This window comes from Orycteropus afer, unplaced genomic scaffold (assembly GCF_000298275.1).
Source record: "Orycteropus afer afer isolate SDZICR_OR568_19922 unplaced genomic scaffold, OryAfe1.0 scaffold00021, whole genome shotgun sequence".
Taxonomy (NCBI): Eukaryota; Metazoa; Chordata; class Mammalia; order Tubulidentata; family Orycteropodidae; genus Orycteropus; species Orycteropus afer.
Window position 1 is genome coordinate 12,738,360 of NW_006921608.1, and position 17,031 is coordinate 12,755,390.

Consider the following 17,031-nt stretch of genomic DNA (forward strand, 5'->3'; position numbering starts at 1 on the left):
CAATAAAACACAAGTCAACATCTTTCTGGTATTCTTTGCCTTGAGCCTTGAGCCAAGATCCTACAGCCGCAGGCATCCAGGTGAGGAGAGGAATTCAGGCACGCCCAAAGCAGCAGGGTAGGAGAGCGGGAGAAAGTTGGACCTGTGGGCTCAGGACCATGGTTGTAGGGGACATCAAGCTCAACTGGTATAATATACTACACAAAAACATTGTTCTACATCCTACTTTGGCCAGTAGTGACTGGGATCTTAAAAGCTTGCAAGAAGCCATCTAGATGCAATGATGGTTCTCTCCTCATCCAGAGCAAAGAAGAATGAAGAAAACCAAAGATGCATGGAAACACTTAGTCCAAGGGACTGGTACACCATGCGATTCTCAGCCTATATGACTGTCAGACCAGAACTAGATGGTGCCTGGCTACCACTGACAACCACTTGGAGGAGGATGTATATAGGGGATCCTGGATAGAGGGAGAGAACAATGTGGAACAAAACTCAAAATCATTAAAAAAGAAAAAAAAAAAAAGAGGGGGACTAGGTTTGATAGAGCCTGGTAGGACCCCTGAGAACTCACTCCTGTGGCTTCCAGCCAAACAAAGACAGGCATATGAGCTGAACATTTACATTAGGTAGATATGCTCCTTGGAAAGATCGATCATGGGAGAATCAATCATGGGAAGGACACGGGATAACTATGGGGAGGAAGTGGGAAGATAGCTGTTACACTGTGGGAAATTGCAATCAATGTCATAAGACAAAGTGTATTTAAACTGCTGTATGGAAAATGAATTTTCTCTGTAAACTTTCATCCAAATCACAATTAAAAAAAAAAAAAATAGTCACAGCAGTACATCAACAGAGAACTACAAAAAAATTCAAGCTGGATTTAGAAGAGGATATCAGAAGGATCTTGATTAGAAGCAGAAAATACCGGAAAGATGTTTACCTGTGTTTTATTGACTATGCAAAGGCATTTGACTGTGTGGATCATAACAAATTATGGATAAGATTGCAAAGAATAGGAATTCCAGAACACCTGACAGTGCTCATGCAGAACTTGTACATAGACCAAGAGGCTGTTGTTCAAACACAACAAGGGGTTACTGCATGGTTTAAAATTAGGAAGGATGTGCATCAGGGTTGTATCCTTTCACCATACTTATTCAATCCATATGCTAAGCAAATCATCTGAGAAGCTAGACTATGTGAAGAAGAACATGGCATCAGGATTGGAGGAAGATTCATTAACAACATGTGATATGCAGATGACATAACCTGGCTTGCACAAAGTAAAGAGGACTTGAAGCACTTGATGAAGATCAAAGACTATGGTCTTAGATCCTGGATACAGTGGAAGAACAGCGTGGAAGAAAACTCAAAATCATGAAAAAAAACACAACAGGCTTACTTGTAATGATAGAGCCTGGTGAAACTCCCAAGAGCATGGCCCCTAGTTAGCCATCAGGCCTGGAGTTGAACTCATTCCTGTGGCTTCCAGCGAAACAACAGAAAGGCATATGTTGTTGTTGTTGTTGTTAAGTGCCGTCGAGTCGTTTCCGACTCATAGCGACCCCATGCACAGCAGAACGAAAGGAAAATAGGGTGAATATTTATACCAGGTAGATATGCTCCGTGGAATGACCAATCATGGGAGAACAGAAGGGCAATATTTGCACAGGGAGATAGCTCAGGGAACAGGAATGCATAGGAAAGGACACAGGGAGGGGGTGGCTACAGGGAGGAAGTAGGAAGAGAGCTGTTACATTGTGGGGACTACAGTCAATGTCATGAAACAAAATGCATATGAACTGCTATATGAAAAGTGAATTTTCTCTGTAAACTTTCACCCAAATCACAATAAAAATTAAAACAAAACAAAAACTATAGCCTTCTGCATGGACTACACTTCAACATCAAGAAAACAAAAATCCTCACAACTGGACCAACAAGAAGCATCATGATAAATGGAGAAAAGATTGGAGTTGTCAGGGATTTCATTTCACTGGGATCCACAATCAATGCCTATGGAAGCAGTAGTCAAGAAATCAAATGACATATTGCATTAAGCAAATCTGCTACAAAATACTTCTTTAAAGTGTTAAAAAGCAAAATGTCACCTTGAGGACTAGGTGCACCTGGCCCAAACCACGGTATTTTCTTCAAACTAAGATTAAGACTTCAGACTAAGACTCACCTAACCCAAACCATGGCATTTTCAATCACCTCATATGTATGCAAAAGCTGGACAATGAATAAGGAAGATTGAAGAATTGATGCCTTTGGATTATGGTGTTGGCAAAGAATATTGCTTATGCAATGAACTGACAAAAAAATGAACAAATCTGTCTTGGAAGTAGTACAGCCAGAATATTCCTTGAAAGCAAGGAGGAGACTTTGTCTCACATAATTTGGACATGTTATCAGGAGGAATGAGTCCTCTGGAGAAGGACATCATGCTTGGAAAAGTAGAGGGTTGGCAAAAAAGAGGAAGACCCTCAACAAGTTGGATTGACACAGTGGCTCCAACAATGGGCTCCAACATAGCAATGATTCTGAGGATGGTGAAGGACTAGACAGTGTTTTGTTCTATTGTGAATTGGGTTACTATGAGTCAGAACCAACTCAAAGGCACCTAACAACAACTTCCTTTCCCACCTCTCTCTGACACTAGTGCTCACTAATAATCTCTGTCTCTTCCTTTTCTCTCTCTCTCCCTCTTTTCCCTTTCCTTGTCTTTCTCCTGTTTCAACTGATCATATTTTAATCTGAATATTTTATGTTGCAAAAGACCTCTTTCAAGTGCTGAAGAGCAAAGATATCTCCTTGAAGACTAAGATGTGCCTAACCCAAGCCATGGTATTTTCAATTGCTTCATATGCATGTGAGAGCTGGACAACAAATAAAGAAGACTGAAGAAGAGTTGATGCTTGTGAGTTGTGGTGCTGGCGAAGAATGCTGAAAGTACCACAGACTGCTAAAAGAACTAACAAATCTGTCCTGAAGAAGTGCAGCTGGAATGCTCCTTGGAAGTGAGTATGGCCTGACTCGGTCTCACCTACTTTGGTCATGTTGTCAGAAGGAACCATTCTCTGGAGAAGGATGGCATGCTTGGTAAAGTGGAGGGTCAATGAAAGAGGGGAAGTCCCTCAACAAGATGGATTGACATGGTGGCTACAGCGATGGGCTCAGATATAGTAGGGATTGTGAGGCTGGCACAGGACTGGGTAGTGTTTCATTCCGTTATACATAGGGTTGCTATGAGTTGGAGACGACTCAACAGCACATAACAACAACAACAACAATTTTATGTTATAAGGAGCTCAGGTAGTGTAATGATTAAGGGATTCTGCTGCTAATCAAAAGGTCAGCAGTTCAAACCCACCAGCCACTCTGTGGGAGAAAGATGAGACAGTCTGCTTCCTTAAAGACCGACAGCCTTGGAAATCCTATGAGGCAAGTCTACCCTGTCCTACAGGGTTACTCTGAATTGGAATGGACTAAATGGCAGTGAGTGGGTAGGTATTTTAGGTTATATAAAAAATAAAACCTTGTGCTAGTTCTTACTTTTAAAGTTGATTGAATTGAACATATTATATTTCTCTCTTTAATTAAATATTCTATCAAATTACCTATAAGCTGAGTTTTACTTTTGAAAGATTTTCAAAAGTGGTATTTCCCCCCGGTTGCTCCAGGGCTTTTAAAAGGAAGAAAAAGTTTTCTCCCTTCTTGTCAAGCCAGTGAGGAGAAATTTTCCCTCAGAACTGATGTAACTATCATTGCTTTATATTATGAAGAAGAATTTTAATCTAGTCTAGATTCTTTCTTAAGTATTATTTCCAAAGTGAAATTATATTTTTTAAAAAAATTGAGGAAGCACAAATAACAATTTTCTAACTGCATTAATTTCTGACATATGAATGGGGCTATCCATACCCCCTTGTAAGCCGTTTAAGCCTTTTGTTTGCAACCAAGTGCATATATACAAAACAATCACCTAAGAGAGATATTTAAGGTTAACTTGCAAATGATCGGTATCAGAAACATGCAACCATGTATGTTTAAAGGCAATAATCAGGAATTAAACTGAACACTACAGAGAGGTACCAGCTTAAGGAGAATGTGGTCAGGGTATAGTCCAAAGAAAGCTCTATTAAGAAAAGATGAGCTAAAATTCCTAGTGGTTTTACAAGTTAGAAAAAGTTTGATAAACTTGAGAATTTCTGTACAAACAGAAAAACTGAAAAAGCTTTTCAAACAAGAAGGTAGTTTTTGACATAACCAGAATAGAAAACATATTTTACTCTTGTCGCCACTGCTTTCTTCATGTTTTCTTCCACCGTCCTTTCCATCTTCATCCTCGGAGTTTTCTACTTCCTGAATAACCATCCTTTTTCTTTTGGTTTGAGTCTTAGATACAGATTCAGCATTTTTCAGATCTCTTTCAACCTCTGACAAGATTTTCTGTAACATAATTACCACATCAAAAGAAATATTTTCCTTTAAAGAAAACAATAACTATACTTTTAGGCAAGAAAATGCAGATATTAAAAAATGAATAAAGATAACTAAGATAAGTCTTTTATGGTGCTCTTATTTTTCTTTTCAACATGAAAACATTATTGCTATCTGATTTTAATTATACATGTCCACTGTGGAAAAAAAAATTAGAACATAACAAATATGAAAAAGGAAGAACAAAGTCAGAGACCAACACCATCGGACCTCAAGACTTACTATAAAGTTATAGTAAAATCAAAAGAGCGCGGGCCACTCTGTGTTGCCATCCCGGCAGCAAGGGGAACTGAGGCAACATGAAGCTTATCGGCTTGCTATGCTGTGTGTAATAAGGTCTTTATCTCTAACCCAGGAGTCCCATAGCTTCTACTAGGCTAGCTGTTTAATTTGCAAGTAGAGTAAATCTCAGACCCTTCACAGTCTTGACACTTGTCTGTACAATTTAATACATAACTCCCTCAGTACTTATCTGAGTCAGTCTGTTCAATCAGTAGTAAGCGCTGTCAACAAAGCTATGCTTACTGTTTGGTTACTTTGTGCCACTCTAACAGAAAATGCCACAAATGGGATGGCTTTAACAAACAGGAGTTTATTCTCTTATGGTTTTGAAGGCTAGAAGTCTGAGTTCAACCATACAAATCAGTGTTATAAAGAGAAACACTCTTCTACGGCCCCAGAGCTCATGCCTAATCCTAGCCTCTGTACCATGCTGCATAATAAATCAAGATTATCGCAGAGAACAGCATTGTTGACAATTGACTACTGGAAAGGAAAAAAAGTAATCATTTGTCCTTTAGACATAGATTTGTAGCTTTGGATGATTTTTTAAAGAGCCTATTTTCTTTGAGCTCAAATAAATGGCAGCATTTTGGGGTGTCTGGACTATACTTACTTTTTTAAAGCTGTGCCCTAATCCTCATATAATTTATTCAGCATGACTGAAAGCAGTAGTTTCTGCATCACTTCAACATAAATACAGAAATAGCAAACTAGAGAATCAGGTAAGAAATCATCCTCTGTACTTACCTTTGCCAAATCATTATCAGGTTCAACATCCAGTACTTTCCTCAAATCTTTTACAGCTTCCTGGAGCTTGTTTTGATGTTTCCACACAGTGGCACGGCGCAGAAGAGCTGAAAATTGAACAAAATAAAAGTTCTACATTTTCGAGATATGGCATTATAGTTATAACTTATTTTGCAAGTGGAAGAATATAAGTAGCATGGAAAAGTTTAGGATGTTATACAAACGCTTAGCTACGCCCATTTCCTCATTGTTGTATGTATGGAAAATGATACTAAATAGAAGAGGCTGCAGCAGGCAACCATTCCTTCCAACGACTCCCTCTATGGCAGCCCCAGGCCCTGCCAGCTGGCCCAGCGCCTGAGAAACTCCACATGTGACCCTTCAGACGCACCACATCATGCTGCAATACTGGGAAGCTTTTTACTGACCACTGACGCTCTGGTAGCACCTACTACTATCTGACTACTAACCAGAAGGTTGGTGGTTCAAGTCCACCAGCCACTCTGTGGAAGCAAGACTGGGCAATCTACTTCCATAAAGGCACTGCCTCGAAAACCCAATGGGGGATCGCTATGAGTCAGAATTGACTCAATGGCAGTGAGTATAGTTTTTGGTTTTTTTTCACTGACCAATGTTTTCCTTTTATACCCATTACTGGAATTATTTTATTGTTTCACCACTTTATGACAACTTAGAAAATCTGTTATTTACTGTATGGGTGATTAGCATCTATCTCAGATAAAGGGCTCATTACCAAAATCTGTACAGCCATGTCTGAAATTATTGTTGTTGTTGTTGGTATGTGCCATTGAGTCGGACCCGACACATAGTGACCCCTCCTTGGGTTTCCGAGGCAGAATCACTACAGAAGTAGATTGCCCAACCTTCCTTCTGAGGAGTGGCTGATGGGTTTGAACCACCAGCCTTCTGGTTAGCAGTCAAATGCCTTAGGCATTATGCTACCAGAGCTCCCCTGAAATTATTAGAAGGAGGTATTTTGAACAGGTAACTGTGAGAGAATCCTGATGATTAAGTCACCTAGGTTCAGAAACTGAGTACATTGATAATTTGCATCATTTTTTTATAACTTATAATTTGAAAATTATTTAATACTAAAAATGAATGCCTTTCTAGTCCCATCATTATCCATTATCATACAATAAGAGAACTTTGTATAGTAAGCTATTATTTTTAAAAGAATCAGCCTTGGTAATTCTAAAAGTGAGGATATGTATCTGATGTATTTTAATATGCCATTTAAAAATTCAATTATAAATTAGACCAATTTAATTTTAGTCTTAGAATGAGTCATAAAAATCAAGAGCATAGGTCATTTTGTCATAAATTCAATCCAAATTGTAGCTCTGTGCTTTAAGTAGTACAGTTTAGCTACTGCTATTCAGATTCACTATTCAGGGAATTTTTATGAATACTGATATAAAAAATTCTCTTTCTTTAAACTTTTATTTTGGAATAATTTTAGATTAGGTGCTCTGGTGATGTAGTGCCTAAGGCTTACCAGAAGGCTAACAGTTCAAACCCACCAGTCACTCCTCGAAAGGAAGATTGAGCAATCTACTTCTGTAGTGATACTGCCTCAGAAACCCAAGGAGGGGTCACTATGAGTCGGATCTGACTCGATGGCAGTAAGAGTTTACTTTTAGATTTACAGAAAAGTTATAAAGACAGCACAGAGAGTTCCCATATCCCTTCATCCACTTCCTCTAATGCTAACATCTTAATTAACCTTTGCCAAAATTAAAAAATTAGCGTAGGTATGCTAATGAGTCTATTAACTATTTCACCAGTTTTTCCACTAATTTCCTTTGTTCCAGGATCGAATCTAACCTACCACATTGTGTTTAGAGCACTTATTTTTTGAGTTAAAAGTTTTGAAGAGGAAATTATTTATTCACTCAGGCAAATGTAAAATTTCTTAATGCTTTACGGCCATACTCATTACCAGTTTGGCTTTTCCAAATTTCTTTTTTAGTAGTGAAGATTCTGGTGTTTAAGAAATTACTCAAACAAAAAAGAATTAAACAAGGCCAATGCTAATGGCAGAAGGTAACACAGTGGTTGAATGTGACTCTGGAGTCTGTCCTCTGCTTTAGGGTCCTGGTTCTGCCACTCACTAACTCTGTGACTTTGGGTGGGTCTCTTAATCTCCCTGCACCTCAGTTATTTCCTTGGTAAAATTGGTGTGCTAATAATAGTATCTGTACCTCTATGAGTCAGTTGTGAAAATTAATGAATTTCATACATGTAACCAAACCAAAACCCATTGCCATTAAGTTGATTCTGACTCAGTGACCTTACAGGACATTGTAGAACTGCCCCATAGGGTTTCCAAGACTGTAAACTTTACAGAAGCAGACTGCCTCATTGTTCTCCCATAGAACAGCTGGTGGGTTTGAACCATTGACCTTTTGGTTAGCAGTCAAATGCTTTAACCACTGCAATTCCAGAGCTCCTTAATACATATAAAGCTCTTGGCTGAAGGGTCTGGTACAGATGTGGTGTGGGCCCATCAGGAGAATACAAAACTTTCATCAGATATCTGATTAAAGTTGGGAGCCCACTCATACTCTGTGATGAAGACCAACTGGCACAAAATATAGGCACAAGAGGACTTTACTGGGGAAAGGAGAACAGTACATGACAATAATGGTCAAGATTGATGTACCAGGTTTTCCTTAGCACAGCTTTGGCTTCTGCCCACCCATGTTTGCAGGCACAAAGGGGTGCATTCCATGTGGGGAAAAAAGTAAGTATTTATATTTACTTGAAGTCCACAGATGTTTAAAGAAATATTTTGTGTCTATTATAAATTGTATCACTCTCTTTTGGAATGAGTCCTTCTTGGTAATAGAAAAGGAAGAGAAACAGAGTCTGACTTGCATACTTGACTTGAGCCATGGCAAAGTGGAACAGTCACTGAGGCAGGAAATACAAGACAGAGGGCAGGTTTGGGTGGAAGGATGTAGTCCGTTTGGGACATATTTAAAATATCTAGTGACATCTAGGAGCTCTGGTGATATAGTGCCTCAGGCATTTGACTGCTAACCAGAAGGCTGGCGGTTCAAACCTACCAGCCACTTCTTGGAAGGAAGATCAGGCAATCTTCTGTAGTGACACCACCTTGGAAACCCACGGAGCGGCCGCCATGAGTCGGATCTGACTTGACTAAGCAGAAATGCCCACAAAGCAGACAGTAGAAGGCTTCAGAGCTCCAGGAAGAGCTGTTTGTTTCATTATATCAGAAACAGGACATATAACATCAGAAAATGTCCATATTAAAATACACCTAAGTTTTTTTTAAGATTAAATGACAGATCAAGCCTGAGCTATTTCTTAAAATACAACTTTTATTCAATCTTCTGGAATTATTAGCTACTTCAATATAAATAATCAGTGACTTACATCCCAGATTGAACTTAAAAGTAATTTTATGAAGGTGATGACCCACAAGAACAAATTTATCTTAAATATTTTTAGTATACATGTAATGAATGTCTAAAAATGATAATGGATCCTTCTACAAATTTTTTTAATATTCTATGAATATTTTTTACCCTTTAGGTTTCCAGGCTCCAACTCCAAGACTTTTTCACAGTCCTGAAAAGCACTATTCCAATTCTGTAATTTGATTTCTGCTTGAGCTCGATTGTTATATGCAGGCACAGTAGGAAGCACTGATATACTCCTGTAAAAGAAACACTTACTGGTACCAAGTACACTTCAGGTAAACTTAAAAATATAGAAAAACTGAGCATCAGTTGTAAATGAAACAATTATAGCCTATATCATCAAAAGTAATAAAATACAATTCTACAAACACACAAAATACACTAAAGGCAATAATTACATTAAAAACAAAACAAAACAAAACTCACTGCTGTCGAGCCGATTCCAACTCATAGCGACCCCTCCTTTGGTTTCCAAAGCGGTGTCTATACAGAAGTAGATTGCCCAGTTTACATAGATGCTTAAATATTCAGTTAAAAGGTTTAAAGTTAACTCAGGCTTTACTGGCAATGTGAGAATGTAAGTACACATGTTGTAATGTGCCACTGAGTTGATTCTGCCTCATAACAAAGCTGTATGACAGAGTAGAACTGCCTTACAGGGTTTCCTAGGCTATAATCCTTATGGGAGCAGATTGCCAGGTCACATCACACAAACTTAAGTCATACCTATAACACATGCTACAAAGGAGAAAGAGGACTGCTATAAGTGCCTATAAATTAAATGACCTAGTCTAGAAGGTCAGGAAAAGGAGATCTGGTGGTGCAGTGCCTAAAGCATGTGACTGTCAACCAGAAGGTTGGTGGTTCAAACCCACCATCCACTCCACAGAAGGAAGACCAGGCAATCTACTTCCATAAAGTTTTACCACCTCAGGAACCCAATGGGGTCACTATGAGTCAGACAACTCTATGGCAATGGATTTGGTGGGTTGAGAGGTCAGGAAAGATTTCTCTGAGGAAGAAAGGCATGGGCTGTGACCTGAAGTATAAAATACAGTTAATAAAATAATAAGAGGAGGAAGAGCATTCCAAACAGCAAACCCAACATGTGCAAAGGTCCTGTGGTAGAAGGGAGATGTACAATTACTATGATAGATCTAGGCAATTTGACTCTGGAAACCAATTTCTTGATCTCTGTGCTATATGAAAGGGAGCTCTGATGGTATAGTGCCTAAGGCATTTGACTACTAACCAGAAGCCTGGCAGTTCAAACCTACCAGCCACTCCTTGGAAGTAAGGTTGGGCAATCTACTTCCCGTAGTGATACCACCTCGGAAACACAAGGAGGGGTTGCGATGAGTTGGATCCGACTCCACAGCGGTGAATTTGGATTTTGGTTTATGCTATATGAAAAGGAGCTCTGGTGGTGTAGTACCTAAGGCATTTGACTGCTAACCAGAAGGTTGGTGGTTCAAACCCACCAGCCACTCCATGGAAGGAAGACAGGGCAATCTACTTCCATAAAGATTTACCACCTCGAAAACCCAAAAGGGGTCACTATGAGTTGTAATTGACTCCATGGCAGTGAGTTCGGAGTTTTTTTGATTATATGAAAAGAGGCTTGGTGACATACCAGTTAACTTGGTTGCCAAACAAAAGGGCTGTAGTTTGAACCCACCAACTGCTCCACAGATGAAAAATGTAGCAGTTTGCTTACATAAAGATTTAGTCTTTGAAACCCTATAAAGAAGTTCTACTCTGTTGTATAGGATCACTATGAGTTAGAAACAACTTGATGACAACAGGTATACTTTATGAACTTTTTATCAAGGTCCTTTCTAATAGCTTCTATTTTCTCTGAAAAATAGGAATGTTAAGTCATCTGTCAAAAATAGTGGTGGGATAGGAGGTTGGAAGTTTGAGATAAATATTGAAAAAACAAGACAAACATAAGTGAATTTATGACAAAACATAAGTATAATTTCTTGAATGATTTTGGCATAGACTACTGGCTTATATCAACTCAATAATTAAATTTAAGCATTATCATTTTTTAAAAGGCAAGTACAGACCACAACAAAAATTGGCTCACCTAGTATAATACATCACAGCCTCTTCATAATCCCCTGAGTTGAAAGCTTCATTTCCTTTTTCCTTTTCATGAGTTGCAAGAAAATCCTTTTCTCTATCAGTTAGACCTAAATATAAATGTTTCTGTTATATGAAAATATAGTTCAGTATAATTTTTTCAAATTTAAATTCAAGAATGCTTATTTTTAAAAGGTTGAATTGACAAAAGTTGTGTGATAGATATATTGACAAAAAAAAAAAAAAAAAAAAGAGTGGCTGCTGTGGCTGCTTATGTACAACCAAACACCTCATGGGATTTGGTTACTTGATTTGGAGGCTTAGGGTCATAGTATCATAGGACAGCCCAGTTACATGGCCTAATAATGTGGTCAGTGCTTCCGTTCTACCTCCTGAAACTACACTTACTCTTCACTTACTGACATGTTTAGGTTCCAAAGACCAGTTCGTTATGCAAAAATCAGCATCATGCAAAAATGCAGGATGACCACATCAGATCACAAAATGGAGGGTAACTACATCATCACATAACTGTCAAACCACTGAGAACCATGGCCCAGCCAAGTTGACACAGAACCATCACAGCCTATGTTACTCTTGACTCACACCTCTGCATTTATTACTGCCAGACATGCGTCATTAATATGTAAAATATTGGATAGTAGATGTTTTATTATTGTTGTAAATGTGAAATGCTGGATAGATCAGGAGTAGGTGTACTCTCTGTCCTGAGATAAGCATTAAACCTTAAACCTAAAGTATTCTCTCAAGTCTCCTTTAAGCCAAACAATAGTACAGAATGTGTGCCTTGGGCACTGTGATCTATGTATATGGCATGAAATTTATAACAGCGTCTGGAAAGATGAGATGGGAAATTTAGAAGGCAGTGAGTTTATATGATGGAGGAGGGAAAACTCAGAAAAGAGGGGTGAGAACGGTTGCAAAACTCAAAGAATGTAATCAATGTCACTGAATCATACATTTAGAAACTGTTGAACTACTTTATGTTCTGTTGTATATATTCTCAACAACAGCAAACATAAAATAAATTACTTTTAAAAAATACTATTGTTGTTGTTGTTATATGCCGTCGAGTTGGCCCCGACTCATAGCGACCCCTCCTTGGGTTTCCGAGGCAGTATCACTACGGAAGTAGGATTGCCCAACCTTCCTTCCGAGGAGTGGCTGGTGGGTTTGAACCGCCAGCCGTCTGGTTAGCAGGCAAGTGTCTTAGCCACTATGCTACCAGAGCTCCCAAAAATACTATGGTACCAAATAAATTAAGTGTGGTTAAAGGGAAAATAAATAAAAGAATGCCTATTTCTACAGTAGAAGTAGAAAATTATAAAGTAAAGCAAAGGGTTTATTCCTAAGTTTAAAGATGTTTCATTTCTTTTTTAATCATTTATAGTTTTTGAGGGCATACTTTTTTTTTTATAATTGATTTATTTCAAATTTAAACGCTACTCATTTAATGCTCATCAAATGAAAACAAACTGCTCCATCCTTTTGTTTTGAGGCAAAGAAAAAAATTGAGGAATTTGGAGAAAAAAAATTTGAAAAAAGGAAAAACAAATGAATTATGGTTAAGAAAAACAGGTTTATATTTTAGATTCTTACTAAATTCAAGTATTATAACTATTACCTTAAAAAATTATGTATTTAAAAGATAGAATTGAATTTGTTAGTGGTGGCTAACACCAGGGCAAGACTGATAAACTTTCAATAAAATTCTGTAGCAATTAAGGAGGATGGCTAGCAGGTAAACAGCTTTTGTTAAAATTCAAACATGTTTTAAACTCCTGAAATTATTCCTGTTCCTCACTCCGCTCCCCACCCCCCGCCAATTACCTGCTGTGTCTATTCTTGTCTCAATTTTAGATAAATGTGCCTTGTTTGTTACAATGTTTTCTTTGTAATCTTCATCAATTTTTGAACATTCCTTTTCCACATCAAATCTTAAATGAAAGAATAAAAATTTAAAAAGGTGTAATACAAGCAAAAAAAATATACTTTATTATTTATATTCTTATATGTATATCCTTGTGCCTTTGAACACATATTCATAATAGGCTTGTATTATAAGTCATTCATATTTCCTCTCAGAAAACATGCAATATAGTGAAGACTTGAAAATTAATCATATCTACAAAGATTCTACAGAAGAATCCTGACCAAAACGAGGAAAATGAGAAAAAGAATTTCAAATTTTCACGGAATCTAGACTTACTTGAGCCAATGAGGCTGGATGAACTTCTGAAATTATTGCCCTAAGACAAGTGTTAAACCTTACACCAAAAACATCCCCTGAAGTCTTCTTCAAATCAAACAATAGTTTAGCTTAATTAGTGAAGAATGTCTGCCTTGAGCATTGGGCTCTTTTAACAACTATCTCAGTCACTGTCCTGGAGTCGCATCCGACTCATAGCGACCCCTCCTTGGGCTTCCCAGGGGTATCACTATGGAAGTAGATTGCCCAATCGTCCTTCCAAGGAGTGGCTGGTAGGTTTGAACCACCAGCCTTCTGGTTAGCAGTCAAATACCTTAGGCTCTATGCCACCAGAGCGCCTAACAACTATCTATATGGGTTCAAATTGACAAGAGCAACTCAAAAGATTAGATAGGAAACTTATGGGGCAGTGAGTTTACGGAACAATTCGGAAAAGGGAGGTAAGAATGATTGCATAACTTGAAGAGCGTGATCAGTGTCATTGAATTGTACAGGTAGAAATTAGTGAATTATACATGTAGAAATTATTGAATTGGTATATATTCTGCTGTGTATATTCCCAACAAGCAACAAAAAATTATTAAAAAATCAATGAGATGTTCAGAGGAGCTCTGGTGGCTAGTGGACAAGGCATTTGGCTGCTGACCAGAAGGTCAGCAGTTCAAGCCCACCACCTGTTCCACAGAAGGAAGATGGGGTGATCTACTTCCGTAAAGATTTACAGCCTCAGAAAACCAGTGGGGGTCGCTATGAGTTGGATTCGACTCATGGCAGAGAGTTTTTTTTTTTTTGGTCTTTATACTGTTCAGAACTTTGCAATTATAACTGATCAATCTCTCTGTTTTTAATATTTTCTTCTTTTTCATTTTAGAGGGGCATAAGAATTATGTTAAATATTTTTGGATGGTTTTATAAACAAAAAGATGCAGTAGTGTTTTCTTTAATGAAAAAAAAATAATTAAAAGGGCTTAGCTTAGATATTTTTAGTATTCTTAACAGAGGCAGTTTTATAATAACTATTTAAGCAGTTATTACAGTAATTTATGGTGGAAAATCTTTCAATGACAAATTTATACAGAAAAACAGAACGTACTTATCCCATTCTGCATAATCTCTTGGAATTTTCTTTTTAGCTGGTTTACTTTTAGAATTCTTTTTCTGAAAGAGAAAAAAAATATGTGTTATGAGATGCATTTTATTTAAGATCAGCAGGTTAATGTAAATGTAGTACAAAGCATCAGATTGAGATATAAAAACTGAATGGATGAGGGTCTGTGGTAGTTATGTTTGTGTGTCAACTTGGCTGGGCCTGATTGAGTGGCTGGGCAGCTGGTGATAGTTATTCCCCATGATGAGACTGGCAATCAGCTCCATGGTGGAATCTACCACAAGCAGCTGAGTAGCTATGTGGTCTGCTTCCTGTATTTGAGGAGAAGGCTTGGGAATCGTCTCTAGCCTATGGTACGCTTGGACCGTGCGTGTAACTGTGTTGTTGCTCAGCAGCCTGCTTTGCTCTGCTGACCTTGGGACTTACAGTGGACTTATGTTAATGGCCTGCTGTGTGGTTTGGTAACATGGGGACTGTGACTTTTCACTTGTCAACCTTGGGGCTTCTCAGCCTCAGCAGCCAGCAGCTGTCTGAGTGAAGAAATGCCTCTAGCTTCAATGCGCTGGGAGCAGGAGGCAGAGCTGGACCAAGGTTGAGGGGCTTTCACCCAGCCCCTAGAGCCTGGCACTTTGAACTTGGACTTAAAATTGTAAGAATAAACTCCTGTTTGTTAAGACCATCCCATTTGTGGTGTATTTCTCGTCAGAGCGGCACTAGGTAATCAGAACAGGGTCCTTTTGAAGCTATCCAGTATTATTATCATTAACATAAGAATGTATAGCATGTGCAGCGGGTAAAAGAAAGGATTTTAAATGTGTGGTTAATTTTGGGAAAAATCTACATGCCTTCAACTACATAAGAGGATTTTTACTAGTTTATTATTTAAGATGTATACAATAAAATAATTCACGTGTGAAATGTGTGATTATTACTGATTTTCTTATCACATTAAAAAGGTATTAAACTATTATTCACTCTTTTAAAACCTAGGCATTAGAGAAGTAACAAAAAAAAGAACAACCACTTTGCTGTATTAGAGCTGTCTTATTTGCAATGGCAGACATCAAACTAGGACTAAACCAAAATCAAAAACCAAACTCACTGCCTTCGAGTTGGATCCGACTCATAGCAAGCCCTCCTTGGGTTTCCAAGGTGGTATGACTACGGAAGTAGACTGCCCCATCTTCCTTCCGAGCAGTGGCTGGTGGTTTGAACAGCCAGCCTTCTAGTTAGCAGTCAAATGCCTTAGGCACTACACCACCAGAGCTCCCAAACTAGGACTAATTCTATTTAAAAAGAATAAATTATTGGTTCATACTGATAAACTGATGAAAGGGTGGACGTATTACTGGATAAAGGGACTCATGGCCTTTGTCCTTGTCCTTCCCCCTCTTCCAACCTCGCCTTCTGTCTCCCCCATCCTTAGACTCTTCTGCTTTCTGCCTACTGATTGCACTTCTCCCTCTGGCTTTCTGTATGCACAATAAACCTGTGAAAGCCGAGAAAACCGTGTAAGGCAGAAACCTGTCAGAGGGAAACGCAAATATTTTCCACTAACAGAGAGTGATAGTCAAGCGATAAGACTGCATCATATCAAAGGTGAAAAACAGGTTTCACTGTAGCAGGAAATGTGGCCATAAGTATTTCTGGAATTATAACTGTATAGCCTTCCCAATCAGAGAGAAAAAACAACTAACTCTTCTCTCCAGTTTCAGTTAGAGAAATCCCAGGAGAGGCCTCTGGCTAGTTTAGGTCATGTGCCCATCCCTGACCAAGCACCAGCTTGGTGCTATTAAATGGTGCTAATTAAGTCACATGCCTGCTGCTGGAGAACAGGTTCTGCAACAGAAGGAAACAGGAGGAAAGGTGTGCTGGACAGCAGACAATAGCCATTGTTCTCACAAATAGTTAACCTCCCAGAGCAAGCAAACTTTCAGGCTAGATAAGTACTAAAGTGTGTTGTTGTTGTTGTTATGTGCTGGACTGTGGAGGTGTAAGGAATGTTAATTTTACAAAAATATATAGTCTGAAAAAAGGGAAATAAATATAGCAGAACTTCGAGTAATAAAGTGGGTAATGATTTTTTAAGTCACTACATCTTCACTATTACCAAATTTGTAGTCAGCTGTCACACCCAAGGCTGGCGGTTCAAACCCACTGGCCACTCCCTGCCAGGTAGCCGGGGCTGTCTCTTTTTTGGGAGCTCTGGTAGCATAGTGCCTAAGGCACTTGACTGCTAACCAGAAGGCTGGCGGTTCAAACCCACAGCCACTCCTCGGAAGGAAGATGGGGCAATCTACTTCCGTAATGATACTGCCTCAGAAACCCAAGGAGGGGTCACTATGAGTCAGGTCCAACTCGATGCATGGGATAAAACACATGTGATATTACATTTTTATGTCATAAAAGAAGGTGACGCTCTCTGACTCCAAAAGATTAGGATGGGCACCACTTCTACATGTCCCCCTTGTTGTTGTTGTTGTTAAGTGCCGTCGAGTCATTTCCGACTCATAGCGACCCCACGCACAGCAGAACGAAACACTGCCCGATCCCGCGCCAGCCCCACAATCCCTGCTATACTTGAGCCCATCATC

General features: G+C 38.7%; 1 protein-coding gene across 1 annotated transcript in view; it reads right to left on the reverse strand.

Annotated features, from left to right (window-relative positions):
* SPAG1 (sperm associated antigen 1) overlaps positions 1-17,031 on the reverse strand; it is an 87,840-nt gene that overhangs the window by 52,617 nt on the left and 18,192 nt on the right. Inside the window, exons 4-10 of the mRNA XM_007934830.1 lie at positions 14,423-14,487; positions 12,951-13,057; positions 11,104-11,209; positions 9,117-9,247; positions 5,542-5,648; positions 4,302-4,461; positions 3,548-3,559 (exon numbers count right to left, since the gene is read on the reverse strand). Coding sequence (XP_007933021.1) covers positions 3,548-3,559; positions 4,302-4,461; positions 5,542-5,648; positions 9,117-9,247; positions 11,104-11,209; positions 12,951-13,057; positions 14,423-14,487 — 688 coding nt within the window. The remainder of the gene's footprint in view (positions 1-3,547; positions 3,560-4,301; positions 4,462-5,541; positions 5,649-9,116; positions 9,248-11,103; positions 11,210-12,950; positions 13,058-14,422; positions 14,488-17,031) is intronic.